We start from the raw sequence: 22,552 nt of genomic DNA on the forward strand, positions 1-22,552 counted from the left end.
GAAATACACATTGAATTATAATTAAACAAAAGTCATGCTTCATTTTCAACGAATTATGTTTAATTTCTTCATAAAACTATTTTTATAAAAATAAAGATGTAAATGTAACCTTGAAAATGTCACTTACTGTTGATTGCAAATTAACAATATGTGTATATGATTTGTGTGAGTTAACTCTACAGTAGTTTCAAGTAATAATCAAGTAGTAAATACAAATGAACTGCTCACACTGCAGTTTATTTTTTTCATACAAAAACATATTGATTCAATTTAATGACAGATTCGATTGAACTTAACTTGATAGCAGATAGTGAAATTACAGTGCACAAACCTTTACTTCTGAAAATTTTATAATCTAAGTGCGGTCTTCAAATAGTTTTTATCGCAATTTTTTAAAGCAATAACAATCGATTCTAAAACCAGTACTCTAAGAAACTTTGTTTAGTTGACAAAAAATTTAAAATCAACTGATTTTGTCAGTCTCATGTTTATAGGAATACTCACTAATTATTTAAATAGGACTAAATATAAACACTTTTAACTTGTGTACCTATACATAATTTTACGCTATAATAGCTGCAATACTGCAACTACAGCTGATATAACTATATATAAAATTTGTTAGGTAAGATAAAGGTAGGTTATGTAGGCTGCCTGAGTAGAGCCTCACGAACTAGAGAGGCAACCAACTTTTATCTCTGCTCGGGTACATGTATAAGTATAAATACATCAGAGAGGCCTTTGAGACGGCAAAACTCGACTGCTTCCAAGCTCGTACGAGAGATTCCGAATACACTAGCAGCACAGCAGCAGCAGCTCAACAAATATATATGTATGCACACGTTTCTCTACAGCGGAGTGGTGAAAGCATGTCGAACTGTCAATTTTTTCCAGTTCACTTCAGGCTCCAGAACGGCATAAATAAAGCTTCGCTACAAAAGCATCATAGATAAAAATCCTGAAACTGTATTTTTTGATAAAATCTATTTCGTAAGGTAAATTTATGAACTATTTAAATAAATCGACCAATGCTGCAAACAGTTATATGTTCAAAACATTCGTTTTTACCATATCCTTGACAAAAGGTAACTTTTCTTTTCTGATTTTACGGACGAAAGCAACATAATATCTCAGAAAAAACTTATCTCGTTTGCGTACTAAAAAAGTATTTTGGCCATAAATTGCATACTTGACACTCTTGCCTAGAGACTCGGAAAGCAAGAGTAGTAAACATGCAGATAGTGATTAAAATACTTTCTAAGCAAGCATAGAATGCGAATTTTATCTGGGAGGTTACGTTGCGTTCTTGGCCATAGAAAGAAGGTCTTATTTCAACGGAGGAAGTTTTAACATCGAAACAATATGCTACACAGGGTACGAAAGTATGGCATTGACTCCTGGATGCTTGCCTCCCTCACCTTTAGCTCGCTTGGAAAGCAGTTATATACTTTGGGAGGAAATCCCGTACTTTTGTGATTTGTGGCGTTATGTGTTGTTCTTATATCCGTCAATTGCTGCAAAGTTCTTTTTACAAGAAGCAGTTCATTTTGAAATTACCGGGGAATAGTGAAACCTGAGGACCTATAAAAATTTACGCTTTCTATTGTATATACATACACACACACATATAAACATAATACATACACTTACATACTGGGTATTAGTGCGAATAGTGATGTATTTGTTGCATACAAATATTTAAGGATATGATATACTATGCATTCGATTTGGTGGTATCAATATAGTTTTTTTTTTTTTTTTATTATAGTGCTCTACGTCCGGCTCCTTTTAATAAGGGCACTACTATGGGCACTTAGCACTTGAGAAAGGGACAAGGAGAGGGATGGGAGGCCTCCCATTACTGGGAGGGGGATAGGGGGAAATTAGGCAATTTTGGTGCGAGAAGTTCGCCTAAACCCTCCTCGAGGAGCATTGCGTGGTGAAAAAACACGTATGAAAAATCACAGAGGTACTTTCCCGAAAAGTCGCACTGGCCGGGAATCGAACCACGGTCTCACGCGTGCCAATCCACGACCTAGCTGACCAAGCCACCGCGCACTCTCGTATCAATATAGATGTTTGGATAATTCGTTGGTGACTACTGCAAATAATACCCTTTGTAGAACACGCCTTCGCTTTGATGTATATATTGAATATATTTATTAATATGTTAATTATATAATTATATATCATAAATGTATTCACATAAATTTTTGTTTAATGTTCTCCTTACAATTACATGTACTGATAAACAATAATTTTAATAATAAACAGAAAATGTGCACTTTATTAGTGAAATAGTTTCATATCTCACAATCTTACAACGTACTTATTAAAAAAACGTGTTGTAACATGTAACATTTTTAAATGACAAGACACTATTTTATTCAATAAACTATTTCCTAATTATTAAATCTCTGCTGCTTCTTATAGAAAGAATTAATATTTTTAGCTGCCAAAGTTTATTTTGTTAGTTTCTACTTTTAAAAACTGGTTATCACATAAGATTTGATTTCTTTAGTTGGTAGGAAGACCGTTTATGTAAAATTTTACAAGTGTTATAAATATCCCTGAAAGAAATTTCGAATGTAAAACACCCGTTTCTGGTGAAAATGATAATGAACTGCAGTCTTTTCGAGCATTAGTTTACTAGTATCTCAGCTAAAAAGCATCCCTATACGATCAATAGGTGTCTGGTCAGAAGATAATACATAATCATGTAAAACAGTGAGTATCACCAGCCATTCCTTAAATGTATATGAAGTAATACCACATGATTTACTAATAAAGAAAATGCATACCACAAAGTGACTTTTTTTATAAAAAATGATCAAACTTAAAAGTGATTGTTGAGATTAATTAATGTAGTCGGACCTAACCTAAAACTTAGGTAAAAATGGTATACGAGAGTACGACTCCTTTTCAGACATGAAGACGAACATCGAGGAGCATCAGTCTATCTTGTCTCTCTGCTTCAAGGATATACAGCACTTCCGAGTGGCTCGGCGAACAGTTTCGTTATCTCTGATCGCTTTGCTAAAGTTATAATAAACTGCGAAGAGTCAGTAAATTTCGCTTTAGAAACATCAAGCGTGCAAATCGAAGTTAAAAGCTACCAATTCTATATTGACGTAAATAAGGCAAGTATGTAATTGAATCATCGATAACATACTTGCACTGGTAGCAGAAGTATGAAAAACTTGTAGTTAAATAAGTATGAAAGATACTTCCACAAGAATTACGTAATTAGACTTACGTTTAATACAGTGCATAAGTTTATCTAATTATACGGGCTGTCACTTGCAGCAAAAGTATGTAAGTGTTGCAGTCTGGCAAATATGTAAGATACTTACATAAAAATTACGTCAGACCAACATGTCATCATAAGACGTATCCAGTAGTATGTAAAAATTCAACCGCATGATTTCAAAAAAAAAATACATCAAATAACAAAATAAATACTGCTTCTAGAAAAAAATCGTTGTATACATATGCGTTGATATCCAAAACATTATAACAATGAAAAAAATATGCAGACATTTATACACACTGATTCGCTTTGTACCGAACGTTCATGTAGGACGTTCTTTAACAAACCGGACAGATTTTGACAAAAGTGGACTTTCACATTGTCGTTTTAGCTAAAATTTTTTTCACATGCTTTATATTGAAAGAAGGAATACGTGAATACATTTTTTTTAATTCAATTTTTTGGAAAAAAGAAGCGATCGAAGATTTCAGAATTTAATGATTTCCGGCTAAGAGACTAACTTTCAAGACTTCATAACCCTAGTTCTATGCAAGCTACACGGAGAGAGAATTCACATTCAGCTGGTATATACATACATAACCATCAGCTGAGCACCAATCAAAAGCAACAGATTCCGAACGTCAAACCCGTCACACTCCTTGCGTTTACCGCTCAGGTATACTCGAGGCTTTCAGTGCTACAACTTCGTGCTTTCAACGAAAGGGAAGCCGCATGCGCTGAAAGCCAGCTAACCTCCATGCATTCAACGTCTGAATTCCCTCTCCATGTAGAACCTTTTTTTCTTCATTTCAAAGGAACCAAAGTTAGCGTTGAAAAAAAAACTGTTACACGCATAGTTATAAACAAATTCATATTGTAGTAAGCAATTTAAATGTTTACATAGACTTTCAAGACATTTACCACCTTTGTAACTAGTTTTAAATATTAGTATCGTTTTCTACGGCAATTTTCCTATCGAAAAGGTATTTTTGTTTATTGGGGAAATAATTATTACTATTGGAAAGAAATTAATTTATGTAGTGCGGTACATCTTATCGACACCCGGATTTTATCACACGCCGCATTTTCTGGCTTCATATCATTTTTTTCTGTCATATGAATTATTATTTGACATTTTCAATCAAATAATGTTGATAAGTAAGTGAAGTTAATGCATAAATAAATGGAAAAAATCAATGAATAAAAATATTATTGTAGAAAATAATTAATCTTATTTAAGAGATTCCATGGCTTAGTGGTTAGCGTGCTAGCCTCTTAGCCAGAGATATTCGAGGGGTCATGGGTTGGAATCCCATCGGAAATTATCGAGATTTTTTTTCGGTCTTTTTCAATGGGATGACTATCCAGGATGCTAAAACACCACTTATCCAATTTTTAAAAACAGTCGATTTTTCTAGTGATGTTTGGATCTCCAGGAGCTTCCTTTTCGAAGGCAAGCCAACAATTGGCCAGCTTGTCAGGTAAAAGTCACTGTTGGTTATAAAAGGGTCGGTATAACCAAGCAGATTGTTTATTGGAAAATATCTTTCTATTAAACTTAATAACAACTGGGGTGTGCTTGAGACAATCGCTGCGCCCTATAAATAGTACCCAGTAAAGCGAATGATCGAGTGGTCTGAGGGAAACTTTGCAAGGAGCCTGCACGAAAGACTGGCTTACTTACGAAAATAAGGAATGATAATTACGGAAAAAAAAACCGGAAAAGTAGAGATTAGGGACATAGCATTCGTAAAAATCCGGTGTTGCAATCCTTATACATATAGATATACATATAATTTTATCTAGTAGGAATTCAATACAATATCATTAGTCAATAAGTACTTCATTCTAAGTTACATTGTTAAATATTTATGGTCACTCTTATACTGTACATACTATAATATACCATACTATTTTATACTTGTGCAACACATGTAAGTTTTTATTTGTTAAAAAATTTTTATGTAAATTCTTTTTTCATGCAGTAAGAATCGATTTGCTTCTGAATATCAAGGAGAAATTAGAACTATAGAATGATACATTAAAGTGCCTTCTACCGTTCTAGCTTTCTGGAAACGCGTTGATAATCTTTTTTCTTCTTCTTAGTAATCACTATCAGTCGAATAGTGATACGTTATATTTGGTAGAGCTTCAGACAACCAGTTCAACAACTCTTTCGGTGTGTGAATAGAATTATTTACACTGTAAAGCGTAGCTCCAGCAGCGAGTCACTTAAATTTTCCACTTACTACGTCACATGGTCTATTACCTTGTGAGGTTGGAAAAAAGTGCCACTCAAATGCTGTTCCAAAATCATCCATGTAATGAGTAAGATTTAACTAATTTTTTTTTGTTTTTTTTAATGTCCATTTGCATCACCAGAAAAATATATATTATGTTACTTATGGCTTTCGAATTTGTTTTGATAAATACCAGGAGTTGTCTTTGAAAGAAATAATCAGCAATAGTATCGTAACATGAATATTTACAAATAGAAACAACATTTTTGATTTTTAATACACCTTTATAATATATTAAAGAGGAATGTATTGTTACCTGATCTTTATTCCAATGGATACTTCAAACAGAATTTTAAATTATAAAGTCATCATTTTCAGAAAAACGACAAATCATAATGCACTTATTTGTATTCAACTTCGTTTTTGATTCATTTAAAAATTCTCTTTGTTTCTTGACTTAAAAAAATGTAATAATAATTTACTCAAACCGTCACTTAAAAATCCTAAAAAATTCATCAACACTGGATGTCAAGGTTTGCAATACAGTACTTCCAGTTATAATCCACTGCTTGTGCTTAATACTGTTGATCAATTTTTCTTCAAAATCCTGTTCTAACTGCTCCATGACATTATTCATACCAGGACATTTAGTATACGATTCCAAAATACAGTTAGCTGATTGCACATCATACACCATCCGATTCAAACAACCATAATATTATTTGATAGGTCTTTGCAAATCAGCTGTTATTGGCTTTAAATTTGTTCTATCTCTTAATAACTTAACATTTTCATATATGAGACAGACACATACTCAGTGAGTACTACTAGCGTCCCCCAAAACACAATGTTTTGATTGTAAGCTAACAAATTTTGAAAAACAAAATTTTGTTGTTGGATGATTAATTTTTGATTATTTGAACAATTCTTTTAAATTATTCAAAATTGATCGCTTCTACATCTATACTTTTTGCCATCTACTTTTACAGAGACATAACCATTTTGGCCTGGCATAAATTGAGTGTAATCATCAGACTGATACAAGGTAGTTGTAGTATTAACAATAACTACTTCTAAAGATAGACGGTTTTTAGGATTCAGATCATGTGTCAAGAAGCGGTAAGAATACAAAGTAGAATTTTTTCAAAAAATGAAAAACGAAGTTTTTAGACAATTTTACACATATTTTAACAAATATTCTTACAAACAAATTTTCTTAGAAACACTAATCGTAAGTTTAAAAAATTTTTTGCAGGAAATGGGTCTATTCAATGGTCCTTTAGGTTTAAAAATAGCCTTATCATCTTTCGTACTTGCCTGGCTGAAAAACTTGCATACTTTTTCTGCAAGCTCGCGTGCGTTAAATTAGATTAACTTATGCACAATAATGAAAGTAAGCCTAACGTAGTTTTTATGTAAGTATTTTATATGCATTTGTTGGACTGCAAGACGTAAATACTTCTGCTGCAATCTGTCCCGCATCAGATAAGATTAAAGACGTTTAATAGCAACATAAAAATATACACGATTTGGCTAAAGTTTAGATGTATTTTAGTATGACAAAAAAAAAGTTAGAAATTTTCAGATTCTTTTATCAGCTTTAGATTAGTTTATTTAAAATAACGAAGTTGAAGCTTTAACATAGGTCCTAATGACAATTTTTAGAAAGCTTATATCTTTTGACCCAAACAAACAATCTTATACAGAACAAATGTTGTAAGAAAAATTGTTTATGACGTAATTGTGAGCTAAATAACAAAATACCCCATCCTAATTTACTTATGTTCGTAATGCGTATCCGAAGTTCTTCTGTAGGTGTGATAAATACACATACAATTAAAACTGTTAGCGATTTAAACTTTGCTGATATTATGAGATAGATATGTGTATGAAAAATATAAAAATTCTGTTTCAATTAAAAAAATATTGATGAATGATGAAAAATAAAAAATTTATTCGATGAATTACATACGTACAGAAAACTTACTACACAAGATATGTCTTAAATTATCTTGAACTATTTAGAATTTTCCAACCCGAGTTTTTGTAGTCCTTAATACTTATTAACTTTCTTTATTAATGTACATTTTGTTGTTACATTGGCATAAATTATATTTTGCTTTTCGTCCATTTTTGAAGTGACTTGAACATAAACAACTGCTCTTTATCTCCCTTTCTTTCTCTCTATCTCTCGTGAATGTATTATGTATATGTATTATTCGCTGACTGCAGAAAGATATACAGCGCCCTCTTGTGGAAAAAGCGGTCTAAGGTGAAGGAATAATATGATAAAGATAACATCAGTTGAATGTAAGAATTATAACAAGCCAAATTGAAAGTTCGTAGGAAAGGATTGTGTTTTGAGGAAAAAAGCAGTATTACTTTTCAATAGCGATAAGTGAAAAAGTAATGGTAAGAGAAGTCTTCTTTCGTATTTCATTAATTTTCACCACCTTATTTTTGGTTATGTAAATGTAAACATTAGACTAAGTAATGACATTTTTTTATGAATGAAAAAACAAACAATGTACATGCATATTTGTATTTTCAAATCTTTGATTCAATCGTTATGAAAATTTTTTTAGATTTATTTTAACTTAAATATAATTTATTATTTTCAGTTAAACATAAATATTCTCATGAAAACTGAATTTGAAAAGATTTCTAATTGTATTTAGTTTTAACCTGAGATAATTTTAAAAGGGAAAGCCTTAGTGGAAGCTGGACATGTACGAGAAGTTCAAGAAGAGAATAAAGTTAATAAAAATTTATACACAATTTCTGCAAGTGTCATTAGACAGGCTGCAGTGTCTGCAACACTATACTCAACCAAATTACTTGTACGTTAAAGAAGTAAAGTATTGAATTATTAATATTTCTTGAAAACAATAATGAAAATAAGTAATTCAAAAATTATTATTATAGATAAATTTAAGAAGAGAAGTTACGAGTGTGTCTTGCAAATGTGTATATAATAAGAGTGGTAAATGCAAGCATATTTCTGGATTAATAAATTACATAAATAATGTTGAAAGCTTGACAAAAACTGATTAGGACCAACTTTGGGGCCATGTATCTGGCAAAAAATTTGCACAAGAAATTTATTCCAAAGAAAAGAATTTTTATGAAATGTTTCCTCCTACAAAATATGTCAATGCTAAATCAGTAAACTAGAAATATCGGAGTTACAATCAAATTCAGCTTTAAAGTTAATGTTAATGGCAGCTGAAAAAAGTTCAACTAATTTGGAAGTAAAAAACTGTGTTAATGGTTTTTCAGATGACGTTCAAAAGCTAGAGCTTATAGAAAACTGTCAAGCATGTCTGAATGAAATATTTATGTTTTTAATGGATCATCGAGTTTATGAAATTATGAAATGGACGAAAAAAAAGACAGTCTTATGCCAATAATATTGTATTAAACAAAGAAATTATAATACGCTTGTGTTGTAAAACTTTAGAACAGTCTTACACATCAGTGCTAGTTAAAGCGTACATTCCATCAAAGTACGAAACAAGAAAACTGAAGAATCTTTAGTTAACAATATATTGAATCCGAAACCCCTTAAAACTAAGTCAATATTGTATGGTAAAAAAAATAAAGAAAAAGCCAAAGACTTGTATAACAAGCCTTATGGAGTAGAAGTTATGAAACTTGGACTTCTAGTCAGTGAGAAACAACCATGGTTATGTGCAAGTCTTGATGGAGTGGTTGTAAAAGATAGCTGTATTAGTAAAACTGTGGAATTCAAATGTTCAATTAGCTGTCAAAAAATGTCAATTATAGATCATGTAAATAAAGTTAGCGATGTTAAATATTTAATATTTAATGAAACAGAAATAGAATTAAGAAAAAGTAGTGCATACTACACTCAGTGCCAAGTACAAATGTGTGTAAGTAATGTATGTACCTGTGACGTATTCGTATACACACCAGTGATAAAAGGATGCTGCTGCGTAGAAGTTCCAAGAGATGAAGCTTTTATAAAAGATGTAATAGTGAAAAGTGAGGAATTTTATTTTTCCAATTACTTACCAGAGTTGTAATTGAAATATATATCAAATAAGGTGATGGAAAAAAAAAATTTCAGGAAAAGATGTCTCCAATATATTTTTAAAAATTGTTTTTGTTTTTTATAATGTTATAAATATTTATTAAAACAAAAACCTACAAAATGTAGAAATATTTTACGGAATATTATTCAATTTCTATCCCAGAAATAATTGGAGGCTGCAAATTTACCAATACACAGGTCATGTGTAAGATGTCATAATACTTGAAAAAAAGTGTTGTGGTATAAACTGCAAAATTTTATATGTTCTCAATCTTTGCATGATTCTTTCCACATGGATACGTACTTTTGCTACACTGTACGTAAGAGTGGTCTTTTCTTGAGAAAACTGTTTTTTTTCTAAGAATGGTGGCCCAACAAGTACTACTTTTTTACCTGATTCATCAATCTTCACAGTTATTTCTGGGAAACCTTTATCCACTAAGATTTCATCGCCATCTTCGATGAAGTCTACCAGCTAAGCCTCAATTGTCATATTTAAATCTGATTTTTTTCTTCCAGCGACTTTAGACTTGAAACAAATAAAACCTAATGGAGATATTCCAATTAGAACTTTTGCTGTGAAACTTTTTTTACAGTAAGAATAAGTTAACACTTCATTACGGACACCTTTTGGAATCTCAATTTTAATCTCTGTGCAATCAATTATTACTCGAGTATTAGCATACTGGGGCTTGAAATACTCAAGCATTGTAATTTGCACCATTCTTCTGATAGGCCAAAACACTAAATTTGATGTCATGGCTGCTAAATGATGCAGCAGCGAAAAAAATTTTATTGAAATAGTTGTTAACAGTTAGTTAACAGAAAAAAAACACTTAGTGCAGTAAAACTTAAGTCAGTTTTTATTACAATTAAAAATATATAAAGTCCATCTTTTAACAGAAATTCGCACTTATTTTTTACACATGCAGACTGAGCTCTTTTTAACTAAAATTTCAAAATTCTCTGTTGATACTCCTGCAGTGTGTTTTAATTGCTTTTCACTCATGATTGAATCATAACCACCAAACTTTGTGCGTTCGTCTATGAAATTGCATGTTACTTCTTGATCGCAATAAGTGTTTGAGCATGTACCTACATATTGGTCTTTCATTGTATTTGTTCCAATTTCAAATGCATTTAATTGTGTTAAATCAGTTTGAATATCTACATTACAGGTAGTCTTGTCACTGTAAATATACTTAATGCAAGTAAAAGAATTAGTGTTGTTCGTTACGTTGAATGTATTTCCTTGACATCCTTGATCTGCAGTTTTCTTCTCAACACTTTTATGTACTTGATTATTTCCATTATTAATCTGGTCTTGTTGCTCAAAATTTTCATCATAATCTAATTGTTGCCCCGAAACAATACTAGCATTTTTCATATTTTTTTTTGCGTTTGACTTGACAGCCTCCGTTTTAAAAAATCTTTCGTGTCTAAAAATAAAGTTACGCGATGATGAAAAATATATTACATTACTGATTTAATACACTCAAATCAAATTGTTATACCTGTTCAATAAAAGTTTCTCTTTTACTTTATCTTGACTTTTGGAGAAGACAGTTGGAACGTCGCTAGAGCTCGGATGAGAATCTGATTTATTATTTCCAACTAAGTGTTCACTGCGTATTATATGATGAGATTTTAAATTCTATTCATATCCTTGTGGGCTAAAAAAATTTAAAGTGTAAGTACACAATTACAATATTCACTCACAATAACACTGATTGACAAAATGTTAGGTTAGAGTATCTTACTGGGCTCTCTGTACAGCAGTAATCCACATTTCCCTTTGCTTTATTTTAAATGACACTTTTGGAAATTTGTAAAATTCACACTTACTATTACTGAGTAAGTTTTTGCAGTTAAAAACGCAATAACTATTAACCATAGCAAAATAATAATAAATATTTAGAATGTTTATATTATTTGCTATACTGACGTACAACACTAGCAGACGTTTTTTTACTTCGCCTCGGAAATTTTTCGCCACCATGGAGGCCTTGATCGTCGAGCTTACCTCCTCTACCTTTCTGCAGTCGGCGAATACTGCCTGTAAAGATGATATTTTTCTAACTTTATTATATAATTGTAATATGTGAGGCTGTCAGTTTTTTCCCCATTCTTTCCCCAGCTTCGCCTTGCTCACCAATGCCTCCATAATGTTCTCGAGCAACTTCCCCTCAGTGCCCCCACAAATCACTAGTTCTTACATGATTTTTAAACCATATTTTTTGGATCAGCTTCCCCATATCTGCCACTCATCCCGTGCCTAACTTATTTTTCCACCTCCCCCACCGTTTCACCACACATTTTCTGCTCATCTTGTTATAGAAAGAGTGGTGTTAAAGCTATTAGTATCTTAGCACAACACAATGTAGGGAATAAGTAAACATACATACTCACGACTGGTTTGATCGGACGTATGTAAACGGCTGCGCACTAGACGCCACGCAGGAGAGGCGGTGCATGAGAGGCCGAGCGTGTCAGCGTGAGCCTGACGTTTGTGAGTTAGTTCTCGAGCGCTACGAGGAAGAGCACACGGTGCGCATACTTAACCTCACACGATTCGTCGTGCACGGTGATACGACGATACCCGTGAACTTTGAAGCTACTCAGTTCGTTCGAGCGAACTTTTAGATTCTTTTTCTCGGCCATCGTGGCGTCATGGCTTTGAAATTTTGTTGTATCTTGAGTAGCAAGAGGTTCTTTCTTCTGTAAATTCGTATACTTACTCAGGCCCCCCCCCCATGTGCGGACGATCTACACGTGTTGCAAGATATTTCTGTTAAATAAGTACATGCGCTACGTTTGAAAATATGAATCGTTTTGTTTTAAGGTTAGCTCCAAATCAATAAGTCAGCGTTATTCACGTATAATAAAAAGATCCTGTAACAAACACCTCTTGTAGTTAGTGTTAATTTGATTGTTTAATAAACAGTGTTGTGTAAACACAAAATAGTCTACTTTCAGCGTAACTCATTGACTCAATATACAAACGTAAAAAAAACATTAACTGTGGGATGATCTCATGTTGAGAAATTCTCGACCAAACAAGTGGTAAATGGATAAACACATGACAATTTATTAATAAATTTTATTTTATAATGCAGGTTTCCACACCACCCAAGAGACACGGCTATGGCACACTAGGTTCTTGAATTTGTGGAATCTTGCACGTGCACTATAAAAAAGTTCGATGGTGCAGTATTTTTTAATCACTTAATTTTTTTTATAGAATACAACTGATTTATAAGTTAACAAAAAGTGGTTATACGTCCACAATAATGTGTAACCACTATCAATATTACCCTATTGTAATGTTACACAAACTCATTGATTTTAAAATAAATAATATAGTATATAAATTATACAACAAATATTTCTTCCCTAAAAACATTATCACTTTTTATGTTATTTTTTGAATCTATTTGAATTAATATGTTATTTGGATCCTTACATTGAGAGAAAGCTACATAAAATTAACCCTGAGAAAACAATGGTTTTTTAAAATCTTTATCGTAACTTTAACCTTGTGGTTTATTTATTGTTATTTAAAATGCCAGAGCTGATGGAAATTGTTTTTTGTATAAAATGAATGACAGCGACGTATTTTCTAAATCAAAATCCATTCTAGGCATAAAAACTTTATTTCCACTTTTTTTTTCTGGTAATGATTTCTGCTTTTATATTGTATTTGAATACTTTCATTAGTTTTAGACGTGTTCCAATACATGAACTATCAGCTATACTTGAGTTTTTTCTTAATATTACTGTGGTAAATATTGAACATATAAATTTCATAATATGTACACATGAGAAAATGGTGGTCGATGGGGGGGGGATTGGTGAACAAAGCTAGGAAGGGAGTGCAACCCCACTGATATATATATTTATCTATATTCTCCTATATTATGTAGTTAAACGAGTGAATCAGTCCACATAACCCTCCCTAACCCTTAATTGACCCTCGAAGGACCCCCACCACTCCTCAAAGGACCCACCACTGCTCCTTCACCACTCCTTCTAATTAAGGTAAAATTTATCTCATTTCTACGTTATTTTAACCCAATAAGTATTGGATCGAGCATCCCCTACTAAACCCACTGCCCCTCCACGATCCCCCACCCTCCTCACTGCCCCTACACGATTTTTCTACTGTTTTAATGCACTTACATTATCAGCGTAGATTAGATTAAACGAATGGATAATAAACAAGCCTGTACTAAACATACATACTAAAGATAATCTTAGTAACAATACAAGGGCGCTCTCTATAATAAGATTAATTAGTAAAAATGTTTTTTTTAAATATGAAATATCAAGCAAAAAAAATTCAGAGTTTCAGCTTTTTATTAAGTGATTTCAGGTCAATAAGCTTACTTAAATATGAATGTTGCCCATATGTTTTTGGAACTACAGAAAAATTGAAAATTCACACAAAGAAAATAACAACAAATTTTTTAATGTAGCTTTTAGTGCATGCAATGTATTTACAAAAAAACATTATATACGCCACATAAAAGAGCAGACGTACGGTAAAATTATACATTGGCTTATCTGTGTTTGAAAATTTAAAAAAGCAACACATTAACGGCTTTATTTACATGTTTTTAACCCAGAGCATAATAAAATTTGTAGATATTGTGAAAGATAATTTTCAAGATAAGATGCATTAAAAGGTATTACAGTAGAGTTAATAAAAAAATTAATAAATAATTTTAATAACATATAAATAATTATAAACAATTATAGTAATGTTTGATACATGTTTTTCTTACTTCTTTCAGAATACAAATTAAACTATTTTAAAAGAAACATTACATGTCAATATGTACCCATCAATATATTAAAATATTTGTGTGAATTACAAAGAAAATAAAAAAAAATAAAACTGATAAATATTATTGTATATTTCAAAATTTCAAAATATCTTACGTACTATGCTAGATTTTTTTCCCTATTAAGTTAAATAATTGTATTTAGTTAACTTCTATTATAAATCGTTCTTTATTGTTTACCACAGCCCAACTAAAGCAGATTTTTTTACAAGTATACGTAACCTATTAAAAAGGTGTTTATCATATCTCTGTTATTATATATTATTATTATAGTTACTTAAACAGTTTATGTTTTTTAATTAAAAAAAAATTTTCTTTATTTAAGACTTTCCTTCTCTTACCTCAAAGCCAATGTAAAGGATTATAATATATTAATAGAGGGTTGGCACGCAAAGCACGCAAGGAAGTGGATCCACACTTATATATATATATATATATATATATATATATATATATATATATATATATATATATATATATATATATATATATATATATTAGTGGGGTTCTGCTTCTCTGCGCGCTCCGTGCGCCAACCCCCCCCCTTTAATGTGTTATAAATGTAATTTTTTCAAAATAAGGTTTGTATTAATATTTTTTAAAGCCTTAAAAAGTGATAAAATTAATGAGCTTTATTATTTCTTCTAGTGGCTCCCTTTTTTAAATGAGCTGTCTATCCTGTATGTGTCAATAGATATTTCTAAGCTCTTATAACTATATATATGCCCCCTGCGCGCTCTGCGCACCAACCCCCGTAATTGCACATTAGATTTATGAAGTATGGAAAAAAACCCGAATTATATTAATTGTTACTTGAAATTTATACATGTAATAAATGAATATTGATTATAATTAATTACATGAATTTTTAACAACCACTTTTCATTTTCCCTGACTAATGCCTAATTTTTATATATTTAAAACGACAACGTATTGAAAGATTTCAAATATTGTCAAAAATTACAAAATTACGATATTGTTGGAATCACAAATTGATTTTGTTTTAACAGTATCGTTAGTTGATTCCTTTTTTTCTATTAATTTTTTATAACCAAAATTTTGGCCCATTGGTAAATTTTTACAACCAAAATTTTGGCCCATTGGTATTTTTTTCTTCGTTTACTTTTACTTCGTAAATTCGTTTTAAAAAGTTACAAAATGTCTTAACGAAAATTTGACAGCGAATGAGACTCTCTAATTGCAACGAAAAAAAAAATTCTTTCTTTTACATCTACAGAGAACTTGAAGTCTCTAAATTAAAAGTTGGAGATAGATCTGTGTAAGAAAATTATTGTTAAATAATTATTACTATCGAAAAGCATTGTCTAGATTTAGAAATCCAAAAAAAATTTTTATCCAAATTGAATCAGAAAAAAAATTTGAAATTAAAAATATTGCTTGGAATGAAATTTTAGAGTAACAAAAAAACTATTCTATAGTTCATTACTATTTTTATACTTTCTTGCAAATTTTGTCTTTCATCAAAAAAGCAAATTTCAGTACCGTCTTGTACCCAGATTTATGTAATCATAAACAATCCGTTTCTTGTAATTAGTTTTCAGATACACCATCATGGATGCAAAATTTTATCAGTGTGACAAATGTAACTCAAAATTTTCAAATCAAGAGTGTCCATCATCACACGAAAAAATTCACAAAAAAAAATTTTTTGTATGTAATTTGTGTAGCATTATAATATTACACTAGAAAAACTATTTGCGTCACACAAAGGAATGCCAAAACATTGAAAAAAATTTTAAGTGTATTAAATGCGAAAAAAGTTTCAAAAGAAATTATCACTTACAGTGACATTTAAAAAGTCATGAAAAAAACGTTCAAAAAAATATTTGTCAAAATTGTGGAAAAGGTTATGTAAGAGCAGAGCACGTAAAAAGATATTTTAGAGTATGTAATCAAAATAAACATCATAAGTAAGATAATTGTAACAAAATTTTTTGTTGTGGTCAAATAAAATCATATGTAAAAATTACACCACTTGTAACAGTTAATATATAAGGCTTTACGAATATATTTACATTATATATGGGGAAGCTGGGGGGAGCTGGAGAGAGCGGGGAGGGAAGCTGGAGGAAGCGGGGGGGAGCTAGCAAAAAATTAGGATTACTCGAAAAATGCAAGAAAATGAAAGAATAACTACCTTATTTGGGGGGGAGTGGGGAGAGCAAAACCTCGCTCTAACTCTTACGACTATATGATATAGGAAGATATATATACATCCCTATATTATATAGTTGAATTGACAAAAGTGAGTCTCAGCCCCCCCCCTCTCCCCCTCAGCTCCCCCTCGATTTACGTAGTTATTTGCTTGTTTTAACGTCATTTTTAATCAAATTATGATTGAGTAAGCTACCCTCACTCCCTCTCAGCTCCCCCTCACTCCTCCTCCACAACCCCCTCCACCTCCCCCTAATAAAATACTTATTTATCAAATGTTTTACCATCATAAATGTTAAAAAATATACGCAATTAAGTACCTAAGTCATACCTTGTTTTTGGAGTTTTTTAAGTCACTGATCATAGGTCTCCCTCTATCTATTCGCTTCCCTTTACTCACTATGTGTCTGTGAAGTACCATTATTTGTTTAACTTGATTGAACTTTTACATTTCAAATCTACTTCTGGTTCATGTATACTTTACCCAAATATAAAATTCTTGATTTCTTGAGGACTTTATTAAGTAAGAGACATAATTCAGGAGGAGGTATTATGAAATTGACAAACACAATTAAGCTTTTAAAACAACAATTTATTCTGATAGCTTAATGTTGTGACATTTTATGTGTCATTTTAACCCATCTGTTCTTTTAAAACCCTTTCCACATTTTTCACATATTTGTTTTTTATGGTTTTTATGAATCAACATACGTCTGTCCTAATGTGACAATCTTTAAAGTTACTTATTTTTGAATTACTGAAAAATTTCTAGCCAAACAATGTTTTAAATTTCTAATTCATTCTCAGATGCAATTTGAATAAAAATTCTTTTTGGATTCTTACATCTTAATAAAGCAACGTATAATTGTCTATAAGTGAATAAAGGTTTTTTAATCCATAATCCTAAAGAATCAAAACTCTGTTCTTCTGATTTGTTAATAAATATATAACATGCTAATACAAAAAGAAACTGTTTTCTATAGAAGACAATAGATAATGATAATAAGATGCCAGTATTCAATGTTATTCTAGGAATATAAACTTTGCTTTTTTTCTCATATAATTATTTCTGCTTCTATATTACACTTAAATAATTTTGTTTTTTTTTAATCTTGTGCCTCTACAGAGACCGTCTGATATATTTAAAGTTTTTATTAACACTACTTTAGCATTTATTTTCAATTTCATTTCGTGTAATGGAAGACCCTCTTTGATATTATTTTAAAATACTATTGGAAAATTAATATTTATGTCAATTCAACTATGTCAAGTTAATCATGTGTTTTATCAACTTCTTTATGAGTCACGTATTCCACTGTTGTGAAAGAATTTTCAGCCTGCATTGATAAATAAACGAGTAATGTCGTTATTTTGTCTACTCAATCTGTTAGTAGGGGGTTGGCGCACAAAGCGCGCAGGAGGGCGTTAGCCCCACTAGGATATATATATATATATATATATACTCAGTAATCGTGCTGTTACAGCACAAAGTCTGGGATCATTTTATGTAGAAAGTGTAAGGAATATAAGGGAAACCGGGGAATGACAAGCTTACTAGGTAACTCGAGCACCTCAGTTTTTTCCGAATGATAAAATATTTTTAATTCAAACCTTGTAAATAACAATTCCTAATGCGATTACTTTTTCCCTCTCTAAGTAAAACACTAAACAATGAAGCGTAAGTTTAATGAAAAACATGTAAAATTTTATCTTATAGAGTGCCTGCTCTCGCAATTTTAATCACATACACTCGATACAAACGAACCTGTTTTAAACTATCTTATAATGTCTATTTTGTAGATTAAATCTTGAGCTTCAATATGATTTTTTTAAATTTTTTTTAGAAGGCATGGAAAAAAAGTTATTGAAAAAATAATAAAGTGTACTAAATGGGGAACGACTGGTACCTTATGGCAGGACGCTACTGGCACGGGAGTTCGCTATATTATCGGTGAGCTCCGACCGTAAACACATTTCCTAACCTTATCCAGACATGTAAACATTGTGATACACCATGATACACCGTGATACACAAGGTGATTTAGTTTTTAAGATTTTTATTGTTTAAGCAAATTTTACAAATGGCGCATCACTATGAAAAAAAATTAACCGAGGAAACTGGGATGAGAACCAAATGCCAATCAAAAACTATGATTCTAAAGTTACAACTTCAATGTAATTCAAAATATTTGTCATATGTATACATGTATACATGCTTTCGTCATTTTTTTATTTTAATTTTATGTGTTCTGAATAATAAAAAGAACTTCTTTTTCATAATTCATTTTACGAGTTACCTTAACAAATCATCATGATTTATCAGGCTAGTGGTACCCCACCTTCTGCTAGAAGTACCTCACTATGGGGAACTACTAGCAGTTTTCAGAGGTTTGGTTCGTGCCGTTCTTAAACAAAAAGATTTATTATTTTTATATAATTTGCTTGTGTTGTGATAACTACATTCTCTTTTCTTTAAAAATCAATTCATTCGGTTAATCTTACTTTAAAATTAAAGCTGTAATTAGCTGTTGAAGAAAAGATGTCCGTCATTCCCTGGTCTCCCCTATGGTGTTATGGTCAATCCAGAGGGCCCCAACATGCACACGCTTACATACATAGACTTATGGATTTACTTATATAATCATAAATCAGGACTGGCAGATCATGGTGTCCTCTGAATTGAACTTTACACCGTACATTCCTTATTGGCAGCGAGCATGAATCTGGAGAAGATAAAATGATATGCAGCAGCGCCCATGGTGTTGAATGAGTAAAACCTGAGGGAGAAGCCAATGGCATCAAATCTGTATAGTCTGTAAGTATCTTTAAATATTTAAGGAAGTAAGCATTTTATGATTATAAATAAAGCGTAAAAAATGTAGTAAATTCAATCTTTAGTTATAGTATATTACGTCACGAGGCCGTAAAGTGGCTGATGTACGGCCGCGTGGAGTGTGTCACCCGAAGCGAAGCAGAGTGATGTATACGATTTTTCGTCATCCCGTAAAGGAAAGTTTGTTCAATTGGTTGATTTGGTTAACGCAGGAAAAAATGAATCGCTCGGTACCATGCGTTCCTTATAAGCATTGGTCCTATAAACCGAGGTCCTAATAAAGTGCGAATGAACAAACGATAGATAATCGAACGTGCCAATAATTGGACTGACCGATCGACCACAAAAAAACTTACGCATAATTCAATAGTGAATTCTAAAAGAATACATTCTTTTTTTTTGAAATTTCTTTAAATTACACCAAAAAAAACTTTCATTAAACGATACTTTATTCTTGGTTTTCCAGTCCATGCATTAGATATGTGCTTTTTCATACATAGCGCGAGACTTTCAAGGTAGTAGTCCAATAGCCATGAAAATGTGTTCACCATTACCTACAAGTAACTCTAAACTTGAAATAAAGTTTTAAAAAAAAAGCACGTAGTGATAATTTTGATTATAAGTACACAAGAGATGAGCAACAGATCATATGGTAAACGATAAGAAAGAGAAGAAAAAAAATCGAGCAATGCTATAGTTAATATAGGCGCGAAACGACTTGACACAACGACACAAGCGGATAGCAGAAGGCACTGAAAAGGTGAAAAGACAACGCCGGCGTCAATTCTCACACAACCCAAGGCCGTCAAAAAATATACAACTAAAACACAACACTTGGCCACCACATATGTATAATGCAAATATTTGGTATGGATCTCATATATATAGATACATAATCAGTGTGCATTTGAGAGCACGGATTTCGTAGGAGTGCCTCGCTTAGCGGACGTAAAGAAATCCAGCGGCCGTACGTTTGTCGCTTTACGTCTTACTATGCGGACGTAAACAACAAACTTTACTGTCAGGGATGACGAAAATACATTTGTATTCCATGTTAATCATTGCTGACGTTCTATCACAACAGCCGTGAAAATTTGATAAATTCAAGCAAGAGCTGTTGGTTGCGTCTACTTAACCGTATGTATAAGAGGATATAAGAAGGTGGCTACACTATCAATGACAGCGTGCCTTTAAACTAGGGATCGATTTATTTTGTCAAATACAAACAATCACCTTTAACCCTTCTTTTTGCGAAAAATATGAATTTCTTAAATTAATAACGTCACAATAAGATAAAGCAAGTTTTATTGATAAAGTAAGACATTTTAAGTATCTTTGGAGTGCCCTCAATCCCTTTCGTTTTTTTAGATTTTTGGGATAAAATACTGAAGTCAATAATAAATAACAGCTATTTTTTCAATCTGCTGGTTTTCATACTGTACACTCGTACTTTTAATATTTTAACGGAAACAATGTTACTGTCAATAAAGGGTTAAAATAGTTTTCACCAAATGGTAATTTTCATCTTATCATGGCCAACTAAAATTGACTTTCTTATCATATTACAATTTTAAAGTTTAGTTAACAAGAGTATATATAGTATACTAGCAGTAATTATCTACAATCCACATTATTTTAAATTTTTGTTGCTAAAAATACTCGCTATTTCAAAAAAACAGTCATGCTGATGAAATTTTTTTTTTGCAAAATAATTTTTTAGATTTTATATTGCATGTTGTATTAATAAATTTAAAAAAAAAAAAAAAAAGGGACAGCAACATATCATACAAGTATTGCAATTTTCGATTGAAAACTCTTGTAACACAATTTTTAATAAAGTATACATTGTAACAATGACTTATTTCTTTTATGGTATCTCTATACCCTTGCTTGCAATTTATGACAACAGAAATTGTGTGCTCAATAGTTTGACGGCTCTTCCAGTGTGTTGTTGTCACTCTTGCTTCAAGTTTGGAAGTCTCAGTGTCCTAACGTAAAACAGCGTGTCTTTTAAGTGGTGGGAGTCTCCCTACTCTTAATTTCAACTTCGTAGGTTTCATAATTAATTTGAAAAATCTAACTTAATTATGTGAGTATCTGTTTATGATAAAGTACGCATGTATTATTTTATCTTATAAGCTGCTTCAAACCAGAATAAGGAGGGTTTTACTAAAAAGATGCCAACTGAGATATTTGGATGTATTTCGGATCATTTTGATATATTATGATTATATACTTCCAACGCAACAGCTGAAACCATGCCGTTACTTTTGATTTCCTGTTGCAAAAACCGAGATTTTTCAGTATAACAAACTATTCTTGACTGTTTCACAAAAAAAGTGCACAACAAAAGTTGTAGGTATTAAAAATATCCATAAAATGAGACCTGGTGCATTTAAATTAATTATTACATTTTTTATAAAGTGCAAAAAACTGCTAGAAAACACTGTTTCCCAACACTATTATCCTATTACTTTTGCAAATAAACAGTTAATATAACCTTACTGTAGTCTATAAACTTTGATCAAATATAATCAATAAATTATATTAAGCTCTTACGTAATATGTTTGGTTTATTTTTGCATGGACGATCGATTAGTTTTTCCAAAAAGCCATGCATTTATTAAATAGACACTTTTTGCAACTTAACTATGACAATTTTGGAAAGTCGTACACAGTTGTATTTAGGCTTATTCACTTTTTGAAGAGTCGTGCTTAAAATCTGTAAAATTGACTAATCGGTTTTTTTTAAAGTGCTTAGTTGCAAAATAAAATAACATGACAACTTTTAATGCACTGATTTTTTCCACGCAAGAAGCAAGATTTTTTTTAGATTAAAAAAAAAAAAGGTTTTTTGAACCAATAGAACCTGAGAAAGTTTTTTTGTTTTATAAAAAATCCAGATGCTTTATTTTGTAACCTGTAACTCTGAAATTTTCAGACGTTATGATTTAATATTTAAATTTTTGTTTAAAAAGTAGATCACGTCGTTACAGTGTGCCACGTCATTGTAAAATCAATGTTATGTTAATAGTAGTTTCGTTGGTAAAATACGAATAATTGGCATCAGGTGCTACGGAAAATAAGCACAGACGCGTGAAATCGTACGCCCTTCAAAAAACATTGAAATTTTGGGTTCGCAAAGTTACTTGAATA

The 22,552-nt window shown here is 31.4% G+C and overlaps 1 protein-coding gene across 4 annotated transcripts in view; it reads right to left on the reverse strand.

Moving 5' to 3' along the window:
• Positions 1-22,552, reverse strand: part of Tis11 (Tis11 zinc finger protein) — a 105,226-nt gene that overhangs the window by 19,455 nt on the left and 63,219 nt on the right. The window contains exon 1 of one of the 4 annotated variants that reach the window (XM_089591237.1): positions 19,066-19,272. The exons of the other annotated variants lie outside the window; for them this stretch is intronic. Within the exon in view, the coding sequence (XP_089447363.1) occupies positions 19,066-19,113 (48 nt within the window). The 5' untranslated portion in view covers positions 19,114-19,272. Of the gene's footprint in view, positions 1-19,065; positions 19,273-22,552 lie in introns of those variants that run through there. 4 annotated transcript variants of the gene reach the window in all.

Source organism: Copidosoma floridanum, unplaced genomic scaffold (genome assembly GCF_036245765.1).
Source record: "Copidosoma floridanum isolate Cflo_tuat_1 unplaced genomic scaffold, Cflo_Japanese_pri ptg000013l, whole genome shotgun sequence".
In the NCBI taxonomy this organism is placed as follows: Eukaryota; Metazoa; Arthropoda; class Insecta; order Hymenoptera; family Encyrtidae; genus Copidosoma; species Copidosoma floridanum.